A 27,475-nucleotide genomic window follows, 5' to 3' on the forward strand; every position below is an offset into this window, starting at 1 on the left:
ACGACAGCGAACGAGGTGGCTGCATGGAGTCACTGAAACAGTAGATGTGACCTTAAATGGACTCCAGGATGGTAGAGGATAGGAAGGCCTGGAGGAATGTTGTCCATGGGGTCGCGATGGGTCAGACACACCCTTGCAGCTATCAACAAGAGCAGAAGGAAGCGTGGCCACTGTTAATATTTTGGGGTGGCCCTGTCTGGTAGGTCAGTTGGGGCCTTTCTAAGTGTAATGCCCATGTCAGTACAACTCCAGTTGGGACCAAAACTTCTATTGATAAATGAGGGGGGGGGCAGTTAAAGGAATCATGTCTGATTTTAGGAACTTTTTGTCATGGTTGTTAAATGGATCAGGTGGTTGTTAAGCAAATCTGACTTCCCCCATTGGCTTTGCTTCTTGAAAGATGGCTGGGATGGTTGCAAAGGCTGGTCACGTGACCTTGGAGTAGTATAGCCATTTTAAATATGTTTATTTTATTATAGTATTTATTTTATTTTTTCATTTCATTTTTCATTTTTATTATTTTATTTATTTATTTATTATTTCATTTATTTTGTTGTTATTATTTTTATTTTTTTTATTTTATTTTTATTTTATTACTTGATTCCTATAGCCGCCCATCCCAGCAAATGATTCACAATTCAAGGACATGTATAAGTAGTCCTGTAATTCTGAAAATATAGAATGGACCAGATTGGGAGTTAAACATCAAAGTGAATATGAAAGAATAAAGGGGAAGAAAGCAGTTTGTGTGTGCGTGTGTGTGCGTGCGTGTGTTTCTGTGTGCGTCTCTGTGTGTGTGTGTTTCTGTGTGTGTGTGTAAATATTTTCCGATAAGTATTTCCTCACTTTTCCAATGTTGTACAAATACCATTCTTGCTGCTGTTAAAACATGTAAATATCCTATATACATTTTTTCTTCTTCTTTGCCTCCTCCTTCTGTCCTTCCTCCTATTCTTCCTCCTCCACCTCCTTCTCTTTCTTCTCCTCTTCCTCCTCTTCCTGTCCTTCCTCCTCCTCCTCCTCTTCCTCCTTCTCTTCCTTCTCTTCCTCCTCCTCTTCCTCCTCTTCCTGTCCTTCCTCCTCCACCTCCTCTTCCTCCTTCTCCTCCTGTCCTTCCTCTTCCACTTCCTTCTCTTCCTCCTCCTGTCCTTCCTCCTCCTCCTCCTCTTCCTCCTTCTCCTCCTTCTCTTTCTTCTCCTCTTCCTCCTCTTCCTGTCCTTCCTCCTCCACCTCCTCTTCCTCCTTCTCCTCCTGTCCTTCCTCTTCCACTTCCTTCTCTTCCTCCTCCTGTCCTTCCTCTTCCACCTCTTCTTTCTCCTCCTCTTCCTCCACCTCCTCCTCCTTCTACAGATTGTGTTAGTGGATGACACGAAGTATCCAGCAAGTACGGCAGAGGTGGCCAAAGGAGATGCAGGAGAAAGGGACACCCCTGTGAATTTGAAGCTGGAATGGGTTCTTGGCAAGATGCCACGCAAGGTATAGAAGCGCACAAATGAATCTCCAAACATTTCAAAAAAGAAAAGATCCAACTAACATTCAACCAGGGATGCCAAAGACAGAATAATTCAATACTCCTTGAAGGTTGTGATCCGGGTGGGCTTCAGAAATTTTAGCAAGGGGTTCTCTGCATGGTTGCCGGAGGGTGTGTGTGGCCATAGTGGGTGTGGCCTCCTGCACCACAGCGCTGTGTGTGTGTGTGTGTATTTTTGTCCTCTCCAAGCTGTGGGGGCTTTCCTTGAGTCCCTGGGAGGATGAAAACGGCCTCCCCCAGGTCAGGAGCCCTCTGGAGGCTGGAAATGGGCCTGTTAAACTTAAAGGGGGAAAAAACAGAATGGAATGGAATGGAATAGAATAGAATAGAATAGAATTCTTTATTGGCCAAGTGTGGTCAGACACACAAGGAATTTGTCTTTGGTGGATATGCTCTCAGTGTACATAAGGAGAATAAAATACACACATCCAGAATAAAAAGATACAACACAGTGATAGTCATAGGGTACAAATAAGCAATCAAATCATATTAGGAACCAGTCAATAAAAATTGTAAGGGTACAAGCAACAAAGCTATAGTCATACATGGGAGGAGATGGGTGATGCGAACGATGAAAAGATGATAGTAAATGAATACTTAATAGTTTTACAGTGTTGAGGAAATTATTTGTTTAGCAGAGTGATGGCGTTCGTGGAAAAAACTGTTCTTGTGTCTAGTGTCTTGGTGTGCAGTGCTCTATAGCATCGTCTGGAGGGTAGGAGTTGAAACAATTTATGTTGAGCATGCGAGGGGTGAGTAAATATTTTCCTGGTCCTCTTTTTGATTTGTGGAGATTCAGGTCCTCAATGGAAGGCAGGTTGGTAGCAGTTGTTTTTTCTGCAGTTCTAATTATCCTCTGAAGTTTGGGTTGCAGAACCAAACCAGACATTTATTTATTTTTATTTATTTATTTATTTTGTCCAATACACAATGACAGTTTTAGTGGGTATATATATATACCTGTACATAGTAAAATACATGATGAAGGTTATAGAGGAGATACTCATAGTAAAATATATCTGTGAAAGAATAGAAAAGAAGATATAGTAATAGAACATATTAATGAAAGAATAGAAGAAGAGATATACAAATAGAAGAAAGGTATAGGAGATATAGGAGAGCAATAGGACAGGGGACGGAAGGCACTATAGTGCACTTGTACTCGCCCCTTACTGACCTCTTAGGAATCTGGATAGGTCAACCGTAGATAATCTAAGGATAAAGTGTTGGGGGTTTGGGGATGACACTATGGAGTCCTGTAATGAGTTCCACGCTTCAACAACTTGGTTACTGAAGTCATATTTTTTACAGTCAAGTTTGGAGCGGTTAATATTAAGTTTAAATCTGTTGTGTGCTCTTGTGTTGTTGTGGTTGAAGCTGAAGTAGCTGCCGACAAGCAGGACGTTGCAGCATATCTTGTGGGCAATACTTAGATCTTGTTTAAGGTGTCTTAGTTCTAGGCTTTCTAGGTCCAGGATTGAAAGTCTAGTCTCGTAGGGTATTCTATTTCGAGTGGAGGAATGAAGGGCTCTTCTGGTGAAGTATCTTTGGCCATTTTCAAGGGTGTTAATGTCTGAGATGTGATATGGGTTCCAAACAGATGAGCTGTAGAGCTCATAGAGTTATAGAGGTGCAAATGACAGACTCAGTAATTCCTCTGTAAAATTGTATCAGCAGCTCCTTGGGCAGTTTGAGCTTTCCGAGTTGGTGCAGAAAGAACATTCTTTGCTGTGCTTTTTTGATGTTAGATGTCCATTTTAGATCTTGCAATATGGTCAGTAAAAATTTGAAGGTCTCTCCTGTTGATACTATGTTATCTAGAAACCTCCTAATTTCTAGATTCAATCATATTGCAAAATCTAAAATGGGCACCTAACATCAAAAACATCTGTAGGAGTTGAAACAATTTATGTCCAGGAAGCGAGGTGTCTTTAAATATTTTCACCGCCTTCTTTTTGACTCGCGCAGTTCCTCAATGAAAGGCAGGTTGGTAATAAAAACATAAAAACAGAGAGGAATGTTCCAATGATTTAATAAGATTATGTGTTTTTCTTCCCACTGTCCAGGAATTTGTTTTGAATCGCATTAACCGAGCCCTTCGCCCACTGGATCTTCCTAAGGCCTTGAGTGTTGTGGATGCCCTTCAACTCGTCCTGAAGCTCCCATCAGTGGCTAGTAAACGTTACCTGACAAATAAGGTCAGTTTCTGGATCATGTTGACCTTTCTTGGGTTGGGATGTCTCTACAGACCCATATGTGTAGCTTTTAAGATGGGTCTGTAGAGAAAGCAGGGTGTCCAGCAAACCTAGAAAGCAGGGCATTAGCAGGAAAAAAACCCCAAACTGTATTAAAATGTTTAAAAGTCAGGGAAAAATCATGTTAAAAAACCCCCCAACGGATTGCACTGCCTGGCAGAGTCAAGCAAAAATGACCATAACTGTGGCAACAGCTTGCTTCTTAAACTACCAATATTTCTCCATGGCTTAGCTGTTTGGTATGACATCATCTACGACCACACCTTAACTAAATTACAAATTACAGGGAAATGTCATGGAAATATCAGGGAATTTCAAAATGCTTTCCTTCTGGACACCCTGAGAAAGGCAGAAAAATCTGCCTAGTTTTGAAATGTGTTTCAAAATTCCCAGGGTAGCCTATAGCTGTTGTGGCCCATCAGCGACTAGCGGGGTTGGCAGCTGATTCAGACAGTGAGAAGGTTCGGAAGGAACATGAGCCAGTCTTGGAGTCAATGGAAGACTGACAAATGCTCTGAGGCAGAGATAGCGCCAGGGCACTCTGACAGTTATCAGCTGCCTTTGGAGTCCGACATTAGTGAGGCAGAGGAACAGCTGGAGCCTGTTCCCAGTGTGTACATGAGCAGAGTTGCCAGACAGAGGAGACAGCTGAGGAACATAGGGCGACTTGGGAGTAAGGCCACAAGTGGAGGATGAGTGGCCCCTCCCATAGGGAATAAAAGTGGAGCAAAGACGGAGGGGAGTTTGCAGGAGACAATTCATTCATTTGGGTGAAGATCTGTTCTTGCATTCTTGCCAAGTATTGTCTAACAATTGGCAACCTGATAAAGGTCTGTAATTGGGAAATATCTTGAAAAACAGCTGGCTGGGATTTTGCTGGAGAGGAATTCATTGTAAAAACTAAATAAAAATAATTTTATTGGGACGCAGAGTTGGTCTCGTGCTTTTGGGGAAGCCTAGATCAGAACAATAGCCTTGGGATTTCTTTGTGGTCTCCACTCCACAGACCACCACTCTATGTCTGCTTAGTGTTTTTTAAAGTCAATCCAGAATCTGCATCTATGACACCTAGATGCAGAAAATATTTATATATTGATTTTTTTTCTGTTGATATGTTCCTATTTTTTTTCTTAATTTTGTTTCCCTTCTTCCTGGTGTAGGTTGATCGTTCAGTGACAGGGCTGGTGGCCCAGCAACAGTGCGTCGGTCCCCTACACACACCCCTGGCGGATGTGGCTGTGGTGGCCCTTTCTCCCTTCGAAACGGTGGGAGGAGCCACTGCTCTTGGGGAACAGCCAATCAAAGGGCTTATAAACCCTGCAGCTGGCGCCCGATTGGCCGTGGGAGAAGCTCTCACCAATCTGGTCTTTGCTCGGGTCACCGATCTGAAGGTAAGCCCCGCCTTCTTCAGTCTTTAGAAATCTGTGCCCCCCACTTCTGTTCTGCTTTGTCAGAGACTCAGGGTAGAACCGAGAGAGGAAATGACATCACACACGGCATGACATCATCTTACATGACATACAATGACATCATTGTGACTTGCTCTAGATGTCTGTCGCTCCACTAATGGCAAATTGCTTAGTAAGGAAAAGAACAAAAAAACTTACATTGAAAGAAACTCGAAAACCCAGAATCAATCAATTTCTTTACTGGGATCCACCAAAATTTCACAGCAGAATGGGAAAGCTTTTCTGTTCTCTAGAAATCTTCCTCAAGGTTAAAAAGACCCAGCTAAATACTTCAGTTCTGATATGCACATTGTGATTTAAAAGTGAAGGCCGAAACAATTAGTTTATGTTTTTCTAAATGACTTGTTCTTTCCAGTTGGCTTGCAAATTCTAATTTCCTTTGTGAGCCTCAAGTTAATCTTTGCATTGGAGAGTCATTGGTGCATCTAACCAATTTGCATGCAGATTGTGAATGTTTTCATTCGTTCAGTATTTTCTCTTCTGTTTTGTCTGCATGCTGTGTTCATCCCAGCTGTTCTCTAGGTTTAAATAATTCTTTTTTCCCATTTTCACCCAAAAAAGGCCCATTTTTCATAAAAACGGGGCACACATAGTGTTTGGGAGGCTTGCAGAGTGCTCCTGGGGCCAGGGAGGGCAAAACCTTTCTTTTTCTTGTTTACCTCTTCCAAATCTTGGTGCAATTTATTGATTGATTTGATTTGATTTGATTTGATTTGATTTGATTTGTATGCCGCCCCTCTCCGAAGACTCGGTGCGGCTAACAACAATAAAAAAGACAATGTAAACAAATCTAATATTAAAAATAATCTTTAAAAACCCCAATTTAAAGAACCAATCATACATACAAGCATACCATGTATACATTTTCTATAAGCCTAGGGGGAAGGGAAAATTTCAATTCCCCCATGCCTGACGACAGAGGTGGGTTTTAAGGAGCTTACGAAAGGCAAGGATATTATATTCCGGCATGTCTTATATTCTGAAAAATACGGTGCATGTTCCTTTCAGTTGGTGCTTTAGCCTGGGGTTTGAATTTTTTAAGGGGTACTGTTTTAGTGGTTTCTGGCACTGTCCTTTTGGGGTGTACTTCCCACACAACCAAGCAATTTGCTTGTCTCCATGCAGGATGTGAAATGCAGCGGCAACTGGATGTGGCCAGCTAAGCTCCCGGGCGAGGGGGCAGCTCTGGCAGAAGCCTGCAGTGCCATGTGCTCCGTCATGGGAGAGCTGGGTGTGGCGGTGGATGGCGGGAAGGATTCGCTCAGCATGGCAGCCCGGGTTGGCACAGAAACGGTCAAGGCACCTGGTGAGGCCTGGGACATTATATGTTAAGGCTGGGCCCCAAAAAGCGGGCAGTTTGCTGCAATCCCACAGTACTACTTGGATTTGGGGTTTGAGGTTTTTCAACATCACATGTTTTTTCCCTTCAGTTTTTTTTATTTTCATGATTATATTCTTTGTTGCTCCAGGAACCCTGGTCATCTCAGCTTACGCTGTCTGTCCTGATATCACAGCCACTGTCACTCCTGACCTCAAATGCCCTGACCGGAAAGGTAAGGTGAAGAATATTGAAAATGTGAAATATTGGTATTTGAAGGCAGTTAATATGGTGAATTAAAAACTTTGTCCGTCCTTCCTTCCTTCCTTCCCTCCCTCCCTCCCGCCTTCCTTCCTTTCTTCCTTCCCTCCTCCCTCCCTCCCTCCCACCCATCTCTAATCCTTCCTTCCCTTCTTCTCTCCCTCCCTTCTTCCTACCTATCCATTTCTAACACTTCCTTCCTTCCTTTTCTCCCTCCATGTATCCATCCATCTTGCCTATTATTTATTTTTTCTTTCCTTCCTTCCATCCATCCGTCCATACTTCCCTGCTCCCTCCCTCTTGCCTATCTTTCTAATCCTTCCCTTCTTCCCTCCCTCCCTCTTAGCCTATCCATCTCTAATCTTTCATCCCTCCATCCATCCTGCCTCTTGTTTCTTTCTTTCTTTGTTTCTTTGTTTCTTTCTGTCTGTCTGTCTGTCTTTCTTTCTTTGTTTCTTTCTTACTTTCCTTCCTTCCTTCTTTCCTTCCTTCTTTCCTTCCTTCTCATCCACCTACCCTTGAAAAGCAGCATATAAATCCCCCCAAAATGAGAAATGATAATTAAAATGGTTAAAACTTTCAGACCTGTGATTTTAGGGCATTGACCTGAATCCTTGGCACATACATGTATAGGGCAGTGGCTTCTCAACCTCTGAAATGTTAAGGGGTGGGGACCTTAATTCCTAGAATTCTCCAGCCAACCTGCTGGCTTGGCAATTCTGGGAGTTGAAGTCCACACCAGAATACCTGGTTGAGGTTGAGTAACAGGAAGAAGATAAAACCAAGGGAGGTTATTCGTTTTTTTGTCTGTCTGTCTGTCTGTCTGTCTGTCTGTCTGTCTGTCTGTCTGTCTATCATCTATTTATTATCTATCCATCCATCCATCCATCCATCTATCTATCCATCTATCTCTCACCTATCTATCTATCTATCTATCTATCTATCTATCTATCTATCTATCCATCCATCCATCCATCCATCCATCCATCCATCCATCCATCCATCTATCTCTTATATCTACCTATCTATCCATCTATCTCTCCTCTATCTATCTACCTACCTACCTACCTACCTATCTATCCCATCTCATCTAGAGGTGACTCTGAGCGGCTTCACAATTTTTCCCGATTTCACAAATGTCTCATTCTCCTTTTGGTGTTTTGTAGGGGCCTTGCTTCATGTGGCGGTGAGCCCTGATAAACATCGTCTTGGCGGTAGCGCATTGGCCCAGTGCTTCTCTCAACTGGGAGATGTTTCCCCAGACCTGGATGACCCCAGCACCCTCGTTTCCTGTTTCCAAGTTACTCAGGATCTGTTACGAGGTCAGCCTCCTTCTCTTCTCTTTCTAACCTGTTTTTGTAGCATCCTGCCGGACAAAGACACCTCCATACTTGGGGGGATTTATGAGGCTAGTCTTCATAAAGACATTTCCTTGCTTTTTCTCCACTCTGTTCAACAGAAAAGTTAGCCTATGATAAGCTGGGTGAAAAGGAGTAGATGTATACATATCTGCCTGTTTGGGGTACTTGATTTTTGTCTTTGTTAGGGACAAAAATGGGAAGAGTAAGAAGATTTGGCCTTTCAGCTCTTCCACTGGCTTTGCTCACTCAGGTTCATATGGTCTAGAAACATCATTCTTAAAAATGAAAACAAAGCAGGCAGCTCCAAGAATAATGGATACAGCTGCCCCAATAATGGGCATGTTTTAATAATGTCAATTTGTTTATTATTTTTACTTTTTTAAATACTTTGAAGTATGTAATAAATAAAATCTAGATTTTACAATTGGGAGGGGGAGACAATATATAGTAAATATAGTAAATAAATTGCATACTTGATTATTCATGTAATTACTTCAGCCAGAATGGTATTTGAATAAAATTGGAAAGCGGGTAAAATCAAAAGGAGAGATAATTAAGAAAATACTGGAATGTGCGGAAATGAGCAGATTAACAATGGCAATTAAAGGGAAAGAGGAATCAGAGTATTATGATGTATGGAAGCATTTTTAATCATTGGGTAGAAAAAGCATATAAGTGAAAAGAGATATGGAGTTAAATAAAATGAAAGGAAAAGTTTTGATAGAGATAAGTTTCATTAAATTATAAAAGTAGAGTGGTCTATAGATTAAGAAAATGGTGGTAAAAGAAAAGATGTTTATTTAAAATGTTGTACCCAGATGACACACTGTGATTGATGACATATTTTTTGTTTGGGGGGGGAAATAAAAAAACTTATTTATTTATTTTTTAGAAAAAGACTTTGGATGTTCTTTCCTTCCACAGATTCTCTTCTTTCTTCTGGGCATGATGTGAGTGATGGGGGTCTCTTGACCTGCTTGCTAGAGATGGCCATTGCTGGGAATTGTGGTGCCCACATTGAGCTTGGCGCACCTGGAGTCCACGGTGAGTAAATTGGGGAGACACTTAACAGCAGTGGGCGTACGTGGACCAAGAGAGTTGGTGGAAGGTGAAAAGAGAATCTGGTTTATTGGGTACATGGTGTTAGAGAACAGCAATCTAAAGGCAATCCTCAACTTAAGACCAATGGAAAAAATATGCTGCTAAGCAATGTGGTCATTAAGTCAGGCGTCACCTGATTGCATTTGTTGTAATAGTAATAGCAGCTAGACTTATACCATCATCATCTCTTTTTAATGACTCCATTGTCAGAGAGCCAGTTGCAAAGTTCTTTTATCCTCTCTGCCCATGTGCAAAGCGTTCTGTGTTAAGAGCATCATCAGAGATGTTAAGTTAGTAACACAGTTGTTAAGGACATTTGACTTCCCCGTTGCTTGTCAGAAGGTCACAAAAGAAGACCACAAGACCTTGGGACACAACAGCTTTCACAAAATTCCCTTCACCTACCACCCAACCCACCCTCTTTCCTTCCTTCCTTTCTTTCTTCCTTCTTTCTTTCTTTCTTTCTCTCTTCTTTTCTTTCTCTCTCTCTCTCTTTCCTTTCCCTCCCTCCCACCTTTCTTTCTCTTTCTTTCTTTCTTTCTTTCTTTCTTTCTTTCTCTCTCTCTCTCTGTCTCTTTCTCTCTCTCCCTCCCACCTTTCTTTCTTTCTCTCTTTCTTCTTTCTCCTTTCTTTCTCTCTCTCTCTTTTTTATTTCTCTCTGTGAGTCTCTTTTCCTTCCCTCCCTCCCTCATTTCTTTCTTTCTCTCTCTCTCTCTTTCTTTCTCTCTCTCTCTCTCTATGTCTTTCCCTGCCCCCACCTACCTACCTTCCTTTCTCTCTCTCTCTCTCTCTTTCTCTTTCTTTTTCATGTGTCCATCCGTCCATCCATCCATCATCTGTCTATTATATCTCTTGTTTATCTATCTATCTATTGCCAAATGTTTGAATTTTGATGACGTGGAGAAGTTGCAAGCTTCATGTGAAAAAAATGATAAGTCACATGTTTCCATGGTCACATGATCAAGATTCAAACATTTGGCCAAGTGACTCATATTTGTGAGGGTGGCAGTGTGCCCGGATCCTGTGATCGATCTTTTGCGGCCTCGGTGAAGTCACTAAAATGAACCGTTGTAAGTCAAAGACTACCTATGGGTTTTCTTGAAGTGGGTGTCTGCAGAGAATGATAGCAAAAGAGGGTGAGAAAATATTTCTCGTTATATTGTTGCTTTTCTTCTCTTTCTTAGCTTTGGATGTGCTTTTCGCGGAAGAACTCGGATTGGTGCTGGAAGTGCCCTGTGCGGCAGCAGCTGATGTCTGCAGCCGGTACCAGGAAGCTGGGGTGCGCTGTGTTCCTGTTGGATATTCTGGTCCACGCGGTCCAAATGCCATGGTAAATGCAGAAGTGGCTAGGTAGAAAAAGAGCTTCTCCAATTCTTTGCTATTTCTATGGGTCAGGCACACATGCACAGAAATACACAGCAAACGGTGTATGTCATCTGTACTATTTGCTGTTTGCTAGGAGGCAAATTGCTGGGAGGCAGAGGCAGAATTTTTCCCCCTTGTTTTCCTCCCCCCAAAACTAAGGTGTGTTTTATACTCCGAAAAATACGGTAATCTGTATCCTCTTTGAGCAGAGGCACATTGGGCTATGAAGCTTGCTGCGAAGACCCACCTAATTGGGTCTTTGGCTGCTCTGCAACCACCATGTGTGTTTCTCATAGGTGTCTTTTTTCAGGTCCAGGTCACTGTGAATGGTCAGCAAGTCCTGGCGGAGAAAGTCTCCACCTTGAGGAATTGGTGGGAGGCCACAAGTTTCCAGCTGGAAAGACTGCAAGCCAATCCAGATTGTGTGGCTCAAGAAGAGACAGGCTTGGCCAAGAGGACGGAACCCAACTTCACCATGACCTTTAACCCCCAGGAGGAACTTCCTCTTCTTCAGGAAATGGGTAGGAAATGGACCGGCTTTACAGAAGAAGTTGGGAAGGAGGAATGTTCTCACTTAGCATCTCAAGATCCTTGTTTCACACCAGGGAATAGAAATGGATATACAGATAATCTTCGACCACAGTTGAGCCCCAAATTTTCTGTTACTAAGGGAGGCACTTGTTAAATGAACTTTGCTACTAAATAATAATTCAACATTCTGCGATTTCCCCCTGCTAGTTATTTTTTAAAAGGAGTTAAAGAATATAACAGATACATTGAGTTTGAATTAATGTTGCTATTGTAACATTATACAAGGAGTAACTTTACTAATTTAGTTACAATGAATAAATGGTTAATATGTGACATAGCATACAAACTAGTCTTGTCAAGGTCATGATTGCTAACTAAACAGAGGAATGCCTAATTAACTTTTACTCTAGACAAAGAGAAGTGTTTTAATTACCTTAGATAAACAGAAGCTGAGTAAATAATCATTTCCTTAAACTAAACAAGTAAGTTGCCTAATCATGTCAACCAGAGGGCATTCGGCATTCTCAGCAGATATTGATAATTAACCTACAGCACGGGTAATCCTTGATTTACAATGGTGATTGAACCCAAAATGTCTGTCGCTAAGCAAAACATTTGTTAAGTGAATTTTGCTCCATTTTACGACCTTCATTGCCACAGTTGTTAAGTGAATCACTGCAGTTGATAGTGAGTAACCGGGTTTATTTATTTATTTATTCATTCATTCATTCATTCATTCATTCAATTTTTATGCCACCCTTCTCCTTAGACTCAGGGTGGCTTACAACATGTTAGCAATAGCACTTTTTTAAACAGAGCTAGGCTATTGCCCCCACAATCCGGGTCATCAGTTTACCCACCTCGGAAGGATGGAAGGCTGAGTCAACCTTGAGCCGGTGATGAGATTTGAACTGCTGACCTTCAGATCAGCTTCAAGTGGCTTGCAGTAGCTTCAGTGGCTTGCAGTACAGCACTCTATCTGCTGCGCCACCCCGGCTCCCTTTGTTAAGTGAATCTGGCTTCCCCATTGACTTGACTTTACAGAAGGTCGTAAGCAGGGACCACAGGACCTCAGGCCATTGCCATTTATTTCTTGTTATCTCATGAAGTTTCAAAGGCTTGGCAAAATGCCCAGAAGTCTTCCACAATAAGAAATCCTAAGCAGAGAAACAGAAATACACAAGACACTCAGGACAGATACACGATTTTACAATGTTGTTTCCTGCAGCCTTTCAGCTGCCTCTGCTGTCCTTAAGTAAACTAGGGAAGTGGCCAGTTAGCCCCAAGTCTTACTCCCGAGGAGACCTCCTCTAGAGTTACCACTCCTGCCACTTGGCAGCTCTACGTGCCCTTTGCATTAAGAAGAGGAGAAGCTTCTTCTTCCTCATCACTGCCAAGAGATGCAGGAGGTTCCAAAGGCCCTGGATGAAGATTTGCCAGTGGCATTGAGTCCTCGCCACCTTCCTCACTATCCGACTCGGGTGCCAGCTGTAGAGGCTGTTGGCGCATCACCAAGTTGGTCTCCTCTTGAACGGGATTCGCTATCAGGGGCACAGGTTCCGGGTGGGCCGCAACATCAACAATCTGGCTCTTCATTAAGTATGACAAATGCTCATGTTCCTTTTTCCACTGCCGTTGTAACTTAGAACGGTTGCTAAATGAATGGTGATAAGTCGAGGACTACCTGAAAATCTTTCAAAATGGGTGGGGGGGGGGGGAGAGACAAGAACTTGGCATGGGTGAGATGCATTGCAAGAGAACGTTTATTTTGTTTACTTCCTACCGCCAGCCTTGCCCGCTCCCCGTGTGGCTGTCCTTCGCGAAGAAGGGAGCAACGGCGATCGTGAAATGGTGGCCGCGTTTCTCATGGCCGGATTCCAGGTGAGTTTGTCCAAATGGATGTTTTTCAAAAATCCTGAGATGATTAAGAGATGCCTGGGGAGGGGGGGGACTTGTCCTTTGAAACTTTCATTGGATTCTCTTCTTTGGATATTATTATTATTATTATTATTATTATTATTATTATTATTATTATTATTATTATTATTATTATTTGGATATTATTATTATTATTATTATTATTATTTGGATATTATTATTATTATTATTATTATTTGGATATTATTATTATTATTATTATTATTATTATTATTATTATTTGGATATTATTATTATTATTATTAATTATATTTGTATGCTGCCCCTCTCCGCAGACTTGGGGTGGCTCACAGCAGTAATAGAACAGTATACAATGGCAAATCTAATATTAAGTCTAAAATAACAATTTTACATTAAAAACCTAAGAAAACCCTTATATAAAAAACATACACACAAACATTCCATACATAAAAATACATAGGCAAGGGGAGATGTCTCAGTATACCTTTCCTACCCTGCAAATGTCACCCAAAAGGATTTGGGACAAGGGTGTCAAACTCTATTTCATTGAGGGACCCATCAGGGTTGTGTTTGACTTCTGGGGAGGGGGGGACCAGAGTGGGCTTGGCCAGCTTGACATCACTAATCAAGGCTCCGTTTTTGGCCGGGAAGAGCTCCATTATCACTGGGAGAGGCACAGCAGGCCAATCTTTTACAAGCCTCCCTATGTATTATATTCTCTTGTTTTGGGGGGATTTTCATTTGCAGGTTTGGGATGTGACCATGCAAGACTTGTGCTCTGGCAACATGACTTTAGACTCCTTCCGTGGCTTGGTGTTCGTTGGAGGCTTCAGTTATGCTGATGTTCTTGGCTCTGCCAAAGGTGGGTCCTGTCTCCCCTCTAGCAGGAATGAGGGATCATCAACACGGTGGCATTGGGGGAGCACTGTGATAAATACTGCAAAGGAAAATCTGTTAGGGAATCTGCGTTGTCCAGGCTGTGGTTGTCCCAAAGGTGCTTTTTGGTGCAAGACAACTGGACTTTCTTGGGGGGTTGGGAGATGTTTCGCTTCTCATCCAAGAAGCCTCTTCAGCTCTGACAGAATGGTAGAGAATGGAAGGACTGATATTCCTTGCAGTCAACACTGGTCATCTGCATCCTTTTAGAGCAGTGGTTCTCAACCTTTCTAAGGCCGCGACCCCTTAATACAGTTTCTTGTGTTGTGGTGACTCCCAACCATAAGTGTAGTGCCAATTCTCCCAACGGAGCTTTGAACTGATTGGCAGGAAGGTGGGAGAGATGCTCCCACTGTAAATGCCTGATTGGTCAGATTGTAAAAAATATGTTCCAAGATGCCAGAATAGAAGCTTTAATTCCTAATACCGGGGGGAAATTGTCTTTTCCCAGGGTCTCAGGCGACCCCCATGAAATGGTCATTCCCCCAGGTTGAGAAAAACTGTTTTAGAGGGTCGTTGAAGCCCTTGGTGGTTTATTTGGGTCTTCAGGGTCACCTGAGTTCTGCTAATGATTCCTGTAGTCTTCAACTTTTTTTCTCTGGAAATCCATTCATGCTCCCGCACCATTCGAAGGGTGTTCACCCCAAATTGGATAGCTACCGTTTGAATGATGTGGGAGTATGAACGGAGTTCCGGAGAAAAAAAAATTGAAGACTAGGGACACATTTGCACTACTCTGGCGACCTTTCCCTTCCTTTCCTTCCTTTCCTTTCCCTTCCGTTCCTTTCCTCTCCTTCCTTTCCTCTCCTCTCCTTTTCTTTTCTTTCCTCTCCTTCCTTTCCTCTCCTCTCCTTTCCTCTTCTTCCTTTCCTCTCCTCTCCTTTTCTTTCCTTTCCTTCCTTTCCTTCCTCTCCTCTCCTTTCCTTTCCTCTCCTTCCTTTCCTTTCCTCTCCTTCCTTTCCTCTCCTTTTCTTTCCTTTCCTTTCCTTCCTCTCCTCTCCTTTCCTTTCCTCTCCTGTCCTTTTCTTTTCTTTCCTTTCCTTCCTTTCCTTCCTCTCCTTTCCTTTCCTCTTCTTTCTTTCCTCTCCTCTCCTTCCTTTCCTTTCCTTTCCTTCCTTTCCTTCCTTTCCTTTTCTTTCTCTTCCATTCCTTTCCTCTCCTTTCTCTTCCTTTCCCTTCCTTTCCCCTTCTTCCTTTCCTCTCCTTTCCCTTTCCTTCCTTTCCTCTCCTTTCTCTTCCTTTCCCTTCCTTTCCTCTCCTTCCTTTCCTTTCCTCTCCTTTCCTTTCCTTCCCTTTCCCTTTCGTCTCCTCCCTTTCCCTTTCTTCTCCCCCCTTTCCTTTCCTCTCCTCTCCTTGGTCGACAACCCCAGCAAAAAGTTTCTTTCTCACCACAGGCTAACAAGTCCTTCCAGCAGATAGATGAATAGTTGCCTGATGCATCTATTCATCTCTGCCCCCTGCCTTTTATCCCAGAACTAGGGTGGAGCTTCGGTAGCAGTGGTGGCTCTTCCATCCCAAGGATCAGCCCACAGATTTCCACTGCTCTTCTCTGCCTATCTGCGTGTCAGGCACTGGACCCAGCTGTTCCTCCTCTTCCTCATCAGCCACCTCCATGCCTGGGGTCTGCTGATTCTCCATCTGAAGGCTGACAGACAGCCCAGGTCCCGCCTCTGTCTCTGTTTCTCTCTCTGTCAGCTCCACTCCCTCTTCCCCCTCAGAGCTCCCAGGTTGCCTTGATGCTGACCTTGACTCCCATGTCATCTCTTTCTCTTCTGATTCGGCTGCTGGAGGGGCCAACAACTAACAGGCCACAACATCTGGAGGATACTGTTGGAGAATGATATTGTGGATGTTTGGATTGACATCCCCTTGGTATTCAATTCAATGCCATTTCTCTCTTAAGTTCTGAGTTCACCATCTCTGATTGCAGGTTGGGCGGCTTCGGTGACCTTTAACCCCAGGGCACGGGCCCAGTTCCAAGCATTCCACCAGCGGAAAGACACGTTCAGCTTGGGAGTCTGCAACGGTTGCCAACTGATGGCACTGCTAGGTTGGGTAGGAGCCGAGATCTCTGAAGCCAAAGACCTTGGTAAGACACCTCACCGCTGCCGACATTCCCCTTATCCCAAGAATCTCTCTCTCAAAGATAATGTGGGAAAGGCTCCCTTCAATCTGTGGCCTTCTCTTCCCTAGATGGGTCCGTCCAACCGGGGTTGCTGCTGAGTCCCAACAACTCTGGCCGGTTTGAGTCGCGTTTTGTGAATTTGGGGATCGAGGAAAGTCCGGCCTTGATGCTACGAGGCATGGCGGGATCTACTCTGGGCATCTGGGTGGCCCACGGAGAAGGTAATTGAAATGGGGTTTCAATACAGGGCACAAGGAACATCCTCTCTTTTTAATTTATTTTGTGTAGGCCTTTTTTCATTTGAAACATTGATATCACACAGTAGGGTAGGGTAGGGTAGGGTAAGGTAGGGTAGGGTAGAGTAGGGTGGAACAGAACAGAACAGAACATAATTCTTTATTGGCCAAGTGTGATTGGACACACAAGGAATTTGTCTTGGTGCATATGCTCTCAGTGTCCATAAAACAAAATATACATTTGTCGAGAATCACGAGGCATAACACAATGATTGTCATATGGTACAAATAATCAATCAGGAAATAAAAAATAAGCTACCAGGAAACACAAAATATTAATATAAATAGAATAGAATAGAATTTTTTATTGGCCAAGTGTGATTAGACACCCAAGGAATTTGTCCTTGGTGCATATGCTCTCAGTGTACAGAAAAGAAAAAGATACATTTGTTAACAATCATGAAGTACAAGTAGAAGCAGATATTTTTCTGCGCAACTTGAGAATATTCAAACTCCACCTTGGCAACAAGAAGGGCGCCAGGCCAGTAAACATTCAGCTCCATTTAATCACCCAGAAACCACCCTGAAAGGGATTAAGGGATCATTAAAAGAAGATGATGATGATGGTTCCGTTTTTACAACAACCCTTTTTTTTCCCTTCCCGATCCCAAATAGGTCGGATGCGGTTCCGCTCGTCCGAAATCCTGGCTTCGGTACGCTCGTCTCGGCTGGCCCCGCTTCGCTACGTGGACGACCAAGGGCTGCCCACGGAGGAGTACCCGCTGAACCCAAACGGGTCCCCCTTGGGCATTGCCGGTGTTTGCTCTCCCGATGGGCGTCACCTGGCCATGATGCCCCACCCGGAGCGATGCGTCCTACCCTGGCAGTGGCCTTGGATGCCAACCTCCTGGCGCCAGTCGGTCAAAGTCTCGCCCTGGTTGCGCATGTTCCAGAACGCCTGCGAGTGGTGCGTGCATTATCCAGAGGGGCAACCTTGATGCCGTTTCATCCTGACGTGTACTTAGCTCGACTGCCTCTGTTCCCAATTCTGAGCCACCCATTGCAAGCTGTCCTAGATGATGTCCAAAGCCTGGCCAGAAACCCGAAAGCTGTCTTTTCTGTCTGGGTTCCTTTCCCAAGGTCACCCAAAAACCAGGGTCCTGAATTTACAACATCCGGAAATCATAGATGTGGACTGAACACAGATTAACCAGGTCGACGTGATGCATAACGAAATTTCTCTCTTCTACTTTCCCAAGGTCGCCCTAAGCCTGGTTATTGAACTTACAAGCATCCAGAAATCATAGATACAGAACAAGCAGATCAAACCAGGTTGACATAATGCAAATTAAATTTGCTATATGCTGCTTTTCCAAAGTCACCCTAAACCAGGTTACTGAGCTTACAAGCATCCAGAAATCATCAGAACAAGCAGATCAAACCAGGTTGACATGATGCAAACTAAAATTGCTATGTGCTGCTTTTGCAAGGTCACCCTAAACTAGGTTACTGAATTTACAAGCACCCAAAAATCATAGATATGGACCGAACACAGATTAACTTGGTTGACATAATGCAAAACGAAATTGGTTTGTGCCCTTTTCTCAAGGTCGCCCTAAAACTGGTTGCTAAAGTGATAAGCATCCAGAAATCATAGATATAGTAGATCAAGCAGATTAGCCAGGTTGACATGATGCCAACTGAAATTGCTATATGCTGCTTTTCCCAAGGTCGCCCTAAACCAGGTTACTGAATTTTCAAGCACCCGAAAATCATTAGCTATGAACCGAACATGAATTAACCAGGTCAACAATAATGCAGAAGGAAATTGCTTTGTGCTCCTTTCCCAACCAGGTTAATGAACTTAGCAAGAACCCAGAAATCAACCTAACATAAAATTAACCAAGTTGACATGATGCAAAAGGAAATTGCTTATATGCTGCTCTCTGCGTGGGACCAACACGTTTTCCAAAGTGCCAATAAATGCCAATTCTTTAAAAAAAAATTAAAAAAAGGTCTTTTCTGTATGGCTTGTGTTTGGAGTCAGCGATACATAAAGGCGACCAATATACGGTGATACCTTGTCTTACAAACTTAATTGGGTCCGGGACGAGGTTCTTAAGGTGAAAAGTTTGTAAGACGAAACAATGTTTCCCATAGGAATCAATGGACAAGCGATTAATGCGTGCAAGCCCAAAATTCACCCCTTTTGCCAGCCGAAGTGCTTGTTTTTGCGCTGCTGGGATTCCCTTGAGGCTCCCCTCCATAGGAAACCCCACCTTCTTTTCCTTCCTTCCTTCCTTCCTTCCTTTCCTTCCTTCCCTTCCTTCCTTCCTTTCTTTCCTTTCCCTTCCTTCCTTCCCTCCCTTTCCTTCCTTCCTTTCCTTTCCTTCCTTCCTTCCCTTCTTTCCTTCCTTCCCTTCCTTCCTTTCTTCCTTTCCTTCCTTTCTTTCCTTTCCTTCCTTCCTTCCTTCCTTCCTACCTCTGCGGGCCAGTCACAGTTCTGGTCAAAAAAAACAAAAGAATCCTCAAGTCATGGATTTGGAAATCAAAACCGGGGCTGGGTTCTAACTTAATTCACTGCCGGTTCGCTTCCTCCTATGGACGCTATGCGTGAATTGTGTGCAGTCTGGCTGTGCCATATGGGCATGCAAGCATGCACAGTGCTGTAAACCTGGCTTCTGTGCATGGACGGAAGCAAAAAGCAGAAAAAAATAGGGGGGGAGCAAAAAAAATAAGAGATGGTGCGTCCCCAGATCGGCACTAACAGAATTGACTCTGTGATATTACTACCAGTTCCATGGAACCAGTTAGAACCAATAGAAACCCACTTCTGCATAAAACATATAATAATAGGGATGTAAAGGACCTTGGAGGTCTTCTAGTCCAATATTAAACTCAAGGTAGGAGGCCTTATAGGAGGCAAAACTTTTTTCCCTTGGGTGCCAAAAGAGTAGGCACATATGCTATCGTGCATGCGTGAGTGCCCACACCCATAATTCAATGCATGTAGAGCAGTGTTTCCCAACCTTAGCAACTTGAAGATATCTGGACTTCAACTCCCAGAATTCCTCAGCCAGCATTCACTGGCTGGGGAATTCTGGGAATTGAAATCCAAATATCTTCAAGTTGCCAAGGTTGGGAAATACTGCTGTAGGGGGTGAAAACTGCTTCCCCCACCTCCTGGAGGCCCACTGGAGGCTGGAAATGGCCTGTTTCTCAACTGGTGGGCCCAGTAGGCTTGTGTTTCACCTTCACCAGCTCCAAAGGCTTCCCTGGAGTGGTGGGAGGGTAAAAACTCCCTGTCCATTCTGGAGGCTCTGTGGAAGCCAAAAAGACCCTCCCAGAGCCTCTGTGCGAGCTAAAAAACAGCTGGCCGACACACACATGCATGTTGGCGCTGAGCTAGGGCAACGGCTCACGTGCCACCAGATATGGGTTCACATGCCACCTGTTTCACCCGTGCCATAGGTTTGCCATCACTGCCTTATATCATCTGTGTCAAATGCTGATCTAGTCTATTTTTGAAACCCCCTAGTGTTGGAGCACCCACAACTCCAAGAGGCAAGGTGTTCTACTGATTATAGTTAGTCCTTAACGTACAACCACATTTGAGCCCAAAGTTTCTGTTGTTAAGTGAGACCTTTTGTTAAGTGACTTTTGCCCCATTTCTTCCTACAGTTGTTAAGTGAGTCACTACACTGGATAATACATTAGTAATCCAGTTGTTAAGTGAATCTGGCTCCCCTCCCCCTTGGCTTAGCTCGTACGCAGGTCGCAAAAGGAGATCATGTGACATTGGGACCCAGCAACGGTCATAAATATGAACCACTTGCCAAGCATCTGAAATTTGAACACGTGGCCGGGGGGAATGCTGCAAAGGTGTGTAACTCTGAAAAATGGTCCTTGGTCCATTTTTTCCAGCGGCGTAACTTTGAACGGTCACTAAATGAGCTGTCATAAATCGAGGACTTCCTGTAACCATTCTTACAATTGGCTCACACCTTTTGGTGAGACAGACATTTCCCCGAGGATGGCTTCCAGCATTATTAGTCCAAAAAGCTTGGAAGACTAAGCCTCCGGTCCTGCTGACCGACACAGACCAGATCCTGCAGAAATTGCATGCTCAGTTTCGGTCGTAAATCAAGGACTAAGCCATCGCACAGAAATTGTTATGCTCCATTTTGATCATAAATCAAAGACAACACATAATCAGTTCACACTGACTTGGGGATTCTGAGAGTTGAAACCCTCTCCTCTTAGAACAGAACAGAATAGAATAGAATTAAATGAATAGAATGCATCATAATAGAATAGCGTTCAAGATAGAGCCAAGGATCAATAGATAGACAAATAACTTAAAAGTCTTTGAATCCTCCTATAGGGGTGGTGGGGGTGACGGGGTGTGTGTGTTGTTTGGTGATGGGCACATGCATTGTGCACTGTTATATGTTTGTTTTTTGTAAACCTATAAAATCAATAAAAATTTATTTAAAAAAAAAGCATCATAATAGAATAGAATTAGATTAAATGAATTAGATTAAATGAATAGAATACAATTTAGATTAAATGAATAGAATACAATTAGATTAAATGAAAATAGAATTAGATTAAATAGAATTAGATTAAATGAAAAGAATAAAATTTAGATTAAATGAATAGAATATAGTTTAGATTAAGTGAATAGAATAAAATATAATTAGATAAAATGAATAGAATAGATTTAGATAAATGAATAGAATAGAATTAGATTAAATGAAAATAGAATTAGATTAAATAAAAAGAATAAAATTTAGATTAAATGAATAGAATATAGTTTAGATTAAGTGAATAGAATAGAATTAGATAAATGAATAGAATAGAATTAGATAAAATGAATAGAATAGAATTAGATAAATGAATAGAATAGAATTAGATTAAATGAAAATAGAATTAGATTAAATGAATAGAATAGAATTAGATTAAATGAATAGAACAGAATAGAATAGAATTCTTTATTGGCCAATAAAGATTAGACACACAAGGAATTTTCTCCAATCTTTATTGTGATTGGACACACAAGAATTGGTGCATATGCTCTCAGTGTACACTTAACGATTGTCACAGGATACAAATAAACAATCAGAAACTACTAGTATTGATATAAATTGTAAGGATACAAGTAACAAAGTTACAGTCATTCAGTCATAAATGGGAGGAAATGGGTGATAGAAGTGATGAGAATGGTAATAGTGGGACAGTCTTAGTGAATAGTTTGGATAAAGTGGATGAGTGAATAGTTTGACAGTAGTGAGGGAATTGTTTGTTTAGCACAGTGATTTTCAACCTTTTTTGAGCTGCGGCACATTTTTTACATATACAAAATCATGGGGCACATTGAACGGGTGTGTGTGGGGGGGGCTAAAAAAAGTTTGGACAAAAAATTATCTCTCTCTCTTCCTCCCTTTCGCTCTATTTCTCTCCCTCTTTCTCTGTCTTCCTTCCTTCCCCACTCTGTCCATCCCTCTTTCTTTCTCTCTTCCTTCCTTCCTCTCTTTTTTGCTCTCTTTCTATCTCTCCCTCCTTCCCTGCCTCTCTTTCTCTCTCTTGCTTTCTCTCTCTCTTTCTTTCTCTCTCTCTTGCTTTCTCTCTCTCTCTCTCTCTTTCTTTCTTTCTCTCTCTCTTTCTCTCTCTCTTTCTCTCTCTCTTGCTTTCTTTCTCTCTCTCTCTCTCTCTTGCTTTCTTTCTTTCTCTCTTTCTCTCTCTCTTGCTTTCTTTTTCTCTCTCTTTCTCTCTCTCTCTTGCTTTCTTTCTCTCTTTCTCTCTCTCTTGCTTTCTTTCTGTCTCTCTCTCTTGCTTTCTTTCTCTTTCTCTCTTGCTTTCTTTCTCTCTTTCTCTCTCTCTTGCTTTCTTTCTCTCTCTCTCTTTCTCTCTCTCTTGCTTTCTTTCTCTCTCTGTCTTGCTTTCTTTCTCTCTTTGTCTTTCTTTCTTTCTCTCTCTCTCTTTCTCTCTCTTGCTGAGCTTCGCGGCACAATTGACCATGTCTCGCGGCACACTAGTGTGCCACGGCACACTGGTTGAAAAACACTGGTTTAGCAGATGGTATTTGGGGGGAGGGGGAACTGTCCTTGTGTCTAGTTTAAAAGTTGAAGAACGTTCTCCAAATGTTGTTTTTCTTGGAATCCTTGAGTTCTTCTTCGTCAAGTGGCCTGTCTTGCAGGGTTGATGTACTGTATACTACGAGCGTTAAACAACAGCAACCACCAAGCCAGTCGTGCACCCGGGGATACGGACATTCATTCCCACGGACTAATTTCAATCTCTACATTTTCCCAGATCTACGGTTGTGAGATTGATTTTTGTGAGAGTAAATCTTACAGGTGGCCGGTTAGCTCAGTTGGTTAGAGCGTGGTGCTAATAACGCCAAGGTCGCGGGTTCGATCCCCGTACGGGCCACGTTCCTCTTTTCAAAGTCACAAGAAACTATAATCCAAAGTTTAAAAATGCTTAAATATTTTCACACGTGATTTTTTTAATTTTTAAAAACACGTTGCGGTGAGAACGCTGCTGTTTGAGCTGTAGGGGATCTTGGAAACTTTTCGGGACCGCCAATAAACAAAGCAAAGCAAAGCAAAACCCTCTAACGCTACCATTGAAACAGCAAAAGTTTAATTTTTAGAGAGATCCTGCGGGGATCCTGTTCGTTTAGCGCATGCAATTTGGACGCCGTTCCCTTGCACAACTTTTTATTCTTTTTTAAAATCTCCCTTCTCTAGGGAATTTGTACGAAGTTTTAACAACAAAACCTCTACATTTAAACGCGAGTTTGCAATTTGTGACAATGCAAGCAAACGACATCATGAGCTTAATAAAAATCAATAGATAGATAGGTAGATAAATATGGATGGAGAGATAGATGATTGATAGATGATAGAGAGAGATAAATAGATAGATAGATAGATAGATAGATAGATAGATGATTGATAGATGATAGAGAGAGATAAATAGATAAATATGGATGGAGAGATGATTGATAGATGATAGAGAAAGATAAATAGATAGATAGATAAATATGGATGGAGAGATAGATGATTGATAGATGATAGAGAGATAAATAGATAGATAGATAGATAGATAGATAGATGATTGATAGATGATAGAGAGAGATAAATAGATAGATAAATATGGATGGAGAGATAGATGATTGATAGATGATAGAGAGAGAGAGAGAGATAGATAGATGATTGATAGATGATAGAGAGAGAGAGATAGATAGATAGATAAATATGGATGGAGAGATAGATGATTGATAGATGATAGAGAGAGATAAATAGATAGATAGATAGATAGATAGATAGATAGATAGATGATTGATAGATGATAGAGAGAGATAAATAGATAAATATGGATGGAGAGATGATTGATAGATGATAGAGAGAGATAAATAGATAGATAGATAAATATGGATGGAGAGATAGATGATTGATAGATGATAGAGAGATAAATAAATAGATAGATAGATAGATAGATAGATAGATGATTGATAGATGATAGAGAGAGATAAATAGATAGATAAATATGGATGGAGAGATAGATGATTGATAGATGATAGAGAGAGATAGATAGATAGATAGATGATTGATAGATGATAGAGAGAGATAGATAGATAGATAAATATGGATGGAGAGATAGATGATTGATAGATGATAGAGAGAGATAAATAGATAGATAGATAGATAAATATGGATGGAGAGATAGATGATTGATAGATGATAGAGATAGATAGATAGATAGATAGATAGATAGATAGATAGATAGATGATAGATAGATAGATATGATGGAGAGATAGATGATTGATAGATGATAGAGAGAGATAAATAGATAGATAGATAGATAGATAGATAGATAGATAGATGATTGACAGATGATAGAGATAGAGAGAGAGAGATAGATAGAGATAGATAGATAGATAGATAGATAGATAGATAGATAGATAAATAAATATGATGGAGAGATAGATGATTGATAGATGATAGTGGCAGCTAGTTAACTAGCTAGCTAGCTAGAAAGAGAGAGAGAGAGAGAGAGAGAGAAACGTTTGTTTGGTTGTTTGCAGAATTTCATAGAAAAATACTTTGCAAAAATTGGAACAAAGTTCGGGGATGGGCGCCCAGGGGAACAAAACCACGATTTTTTGTTGCTCGGGTGGGAAATAATTACAGAAGTGGGATTGTTTGAATTCGGGGAGGGGGGGGCTTGGGGGGAAAGGGGGAGAGAAAAAACTGCAACTTGGTTCCACTGGGGCTTGAACCCAGGACCTTCTGCGTGTAAAGCAGACGTGATAACCACTACACTATGGAACCAGTTATTAAAAGCTTCCTGTCCTGGTCTTCTTTGTGAGGAAACAGATCCCTAAAATCACTTAGGTAATCTTTCCATTATTATACAAATGAATATGTGATTTTTTTTAAAAAGAGAGAATGTGCAGAATGGACAAGCTAAGACTTATAGTTAAGGAAAAGAAAAAAACCCGGAATACTTTTTTTGACCTGGGATGTATTTTAACAATGGTTAGCTAATAAAAACAGGCTTTAGAAATGGGGAAAATATGAGGAAAGGATCAATGAGATAAAAGGCGGTATGTTGAAATTGATAAGTTGTTGTTGTTATTGTTTTTATTTATTTATTTATTTATTATTTGGATTTGTATGCCGCCCCTCTCCGAAGACTCGGGGCGGCTCACAACAAGTGTAAAACAAATCATAAATAATTCAATTAATTAAAATATTTAAAGATTTTAAAAAAACCCATATACTAACAGACACACACACAGGCATACCATGTATAAATTAAATGTGCCCAGGGGGAGATGTTTAGTTCCCCCATGCCTGACGGCAAAGGTGGGTTTTGAGGAGTTTACAGAAGGCAGGAAGAGTAGGGGCAGTTCTGATCTCCGGGGGGAGTTGGTTCCAGAGAGTCGGTGCCGCCACAGAGAAGGCTCTCCCCCTGGGGCCCGCCAACCGACATTGTTTAGTTGACGGGACCCGGAGGAGGCCCACTCTGTGGGACCTAATCGGTCGCTGGGATTCGTGCGGCAGAAGGCGGTCTCGGAGATATTCTGGTCCGATGCCATGAAGGGCTTTAAAGGTCATAACCAACACTTTGAATTGTGACCGGAAACTGATCGGCAGCCAATGCAGACTGCGGAGTGTTGGTGAAACATGGGCATACCTGGGTAAGCCCATGACTGCTCTCGCAGCTGCATTCTGCACGATCTGGAGTTTCCGAACACTTTTCAAAGGTAGCCCCACGTAGAGAGCATTACAGTAGTCGAACCTCAAGGTGATGAGGGCATGAGTGACTGTGAGCAATGAGTCCCGGTCCAGATAGGGCCGCAACTGGTGCACCAGGCGAACCTGGGCAAACGCCCCCCTCGCCACAGCTGAGAGATGGTTTTCTAATGTGAGCTGTGGATCGAGGAGGATGCCCAAGTTATTATGGTTGTTGTTGTCGTTGTCCTTGCCGTTGTTGTTATCTCTTCTATTCAATCAACTCAATCAACTCAATTATCTTTTCTAATATTTTCCCAGGAGTAGACGTTAGGCTTTTCATATTTTGATCAATATCTCCTAAAACAATGGTTCTCAACCTAGGGATCAGAACCCCTTTGGGGGGTCAAACAACCATTTCATAGGGGTCGCCTAAGACCATAGGAAATGACAAATTTCCCGTGGTGTTAGGAACTTAAGTTTCTATTATGGAGCCTTGGAACATATTTTTACAATCCAACCAATCAGATGTTTACAGTGGGGGTGTCCTCTGTCCCTCCTGCCAATCAGCTTAAAGCTCTGTTGGGAGAACTGGGGCTAGACTTATGGTTGGGGGTCACCACAACATGAGGAATTGGATTAAGGGGTCATGGCATTAGAAAGGTTGAGAACCACTGTCCTAAAACTATTTGTAACTGGACAACACGCTGTTGAATTGAAAATATATTTTTTATATGTTATAAAATAAAAAACGGGTTTTCTGCTTGAGGAGATAAAAAAAGAAAATAATTATTGATTATTATTATTGCTTTTGCAAACAGTGGCATTTCCCCAAAGGCATTTAACAGAAGCACAAAGATTCTCACATCAAAAAGAAATGTACGGGAATAAAAAAATGTCGGTGACGAGGTGGCCGAGTGGTTAAGGCGATGGACTGCTAATCCATTGTGCTCTGCACGCGTGGGTTCGAATCCCACCTTCGTCGTCTGGTTTTATTTATTTTATTCCTTAACAAAAGAACACACTTCGTTGGCTTAAATCTTTCGATTCGCCTCTTCAAGCAAAAAGCAACCCTGAGCCGTTCCTCCACTCCAAGCTAAATTCTTCTCCCACCGCAGAAACGGATGTTTGTGTTCCCACGCCCAACTCGTATCAAGATTTCATTCTTTTTTTCCCCTCGCGCCTTCCTCCCAGGTTTAAACAGACCGGCTTTGCAAATTAACAACACCTACTTGCCAACAGTGAATCCAGCTAACGCGTATCTCCACCATCTGGGGTTTCTATGCCTCTATCGGTGGCTTTTAACCTGTCGTGTGAATACCGCCCAACTTCGTTTGCGGGTTTCTTAGATGGGTGCTGCAGATTCTATCAGTAGGAATGTGTTATGAAATATTGCAGATTTTTTTTTAAAAAAAAATCCAACCCTAAGATGATCAATTGCTTGCAATAAGTGGCGAATGCGATCAATGATCAAAGTGTATATCAACGATCGATAAGTGTGTGTATGTGTGAATGGAATAGAATAGTAAAAGGGAAGGGAATTCTTGGTTGGCCAAGCGTGATTGAGCCCACAAGGAATTTGTCTTTGGTGCATATGCGTACAACAGTGTACATAAAGAAAAATAAATATTATTTATCTATTTTGTATAATATATAATGTATATAATCTATATATTATCTCCGGGACCGCCTTCTGCCGCACGAATCCCAGCGGCCGATGAGGTCCCACAGAGTGGGCCTTCTCCGGGTCCCGTCAACGAAACAATGTTGTTTGGCGGGACCCAGGGGAAGAGCCTTCTCTGTGGCGGCCCCGGCCCTCTGGAACCAACTCCCTCCAG

General features: G+C 42.2%; 1 protein-coding gene and 3 non-coding genes across 4 annotated transcripts in view; 3 read left to right on the forward strand and 1 right to left on the reverse strand.

Annotated features, from left to right (window-relative positions):
* The window catches only part of PFAS (phosphoribosylformylglycinamidine synthase), a 49,467-nt gene extending 31,065 nt beyond the window's left edge, over positions 1-18,402 (forward strand). Inside the window, exons 16-29 of the mRNA XM_070729934.1 lie at positions 1,351-1,476; positions 3,598-3,729; positions 4,947-5,177; positions 6,381-6,561; positions 6,725-6,808; positions 8,001-8,156; positions 9,120-9,239; positions 10,481-10,626; positions 10,972-11,182; positions 12,982-13,073; positions 13,839-13,953; positions 15,958-16,116; positions 16,221-16,373; positions 17,064-18,402. Of these exons, the coding sequence (XP_070586035.1) occupies positions 1,351-1,476; positions 3,598-3,729; positions 4,947-5,177; positions 6,381-6,561; positions 6,725-6,808; positions 8,001-8,156; positions 9,120-9,239; positions 10,481-10,626; positions 10,972-11,182; positions 12,982-13,073; positions 13,839-13,953; positions 15,958-16,116; positions 16,221-16,373; positions 17,064-17,386 (2,229 nt within the window). The 3' untranslated portion in view covers positions 17,387-18,402. The remainder of the gene's footprint in view (positions 1-1,350; positions 1,477-3,597; positions 3,730-4,946; positions 5,178-6,380; positions 6,562-6,724; positions 6,809-8,000; positions 8,157-9,119; positions 9,240-10,480; positions 10,627-10,971; positions 11,183-12,981; positions 13,074-13,838; positions 13,954-15,957; positions 16,117-16,220; positions 16,374-17,063) is intronic.
* Positions 18,403-22,749: 4,347 nt separating this feature from the next.
* TRNAI-AAU (transfer RNA isoleucine (anticodon AAU)) lies at positions 22,750-22,823 on the forward strand. Its single transcript has one exon. It is a non-coding gene; the product is annotated as a tRNA-Ile (tRNA).
* Positions 22,824-24,658: 1,835 nt separating this feature from the next.
* Positions 24,659-24,731, reverse strand: TRNAV-UAC (transfer RNA valine (anticodon UAC)). Its single transcript has one exon. It is a non-coding gene; the product is annotated as a tRNA-Val (tRNA).
* Positions 24,732-26,540: 1,809 nt separating this feature from the next.
* Positions 26,541-26,622, forward strand: TRNAS-GCU (transfer RNA serine (anticodon GCU)). Its single transcript has one exon. It is a non-coding gene; the product is annotated as a tRNA-Ser (tRNA).
* Positions 26,623-27,475: the final 853 nt, after the last annotated feature.

Source organism: Erythrolamprus reginae, chromosome Z (assembly GCF_031021105.1).
Source record: "Erythrolamprus reginae isolate rEryReg1 chromosome Z, rEryReg1.hap1, whole genome shotgun sequence".
Taxonomy (NCBI): domain Eukaryota; kingdom Metazoa; phylum Chordata; class Lepidosauria; order Squamata; family Dipsadidae; genus Erythrolamprus; species Erythrolamprus reginae.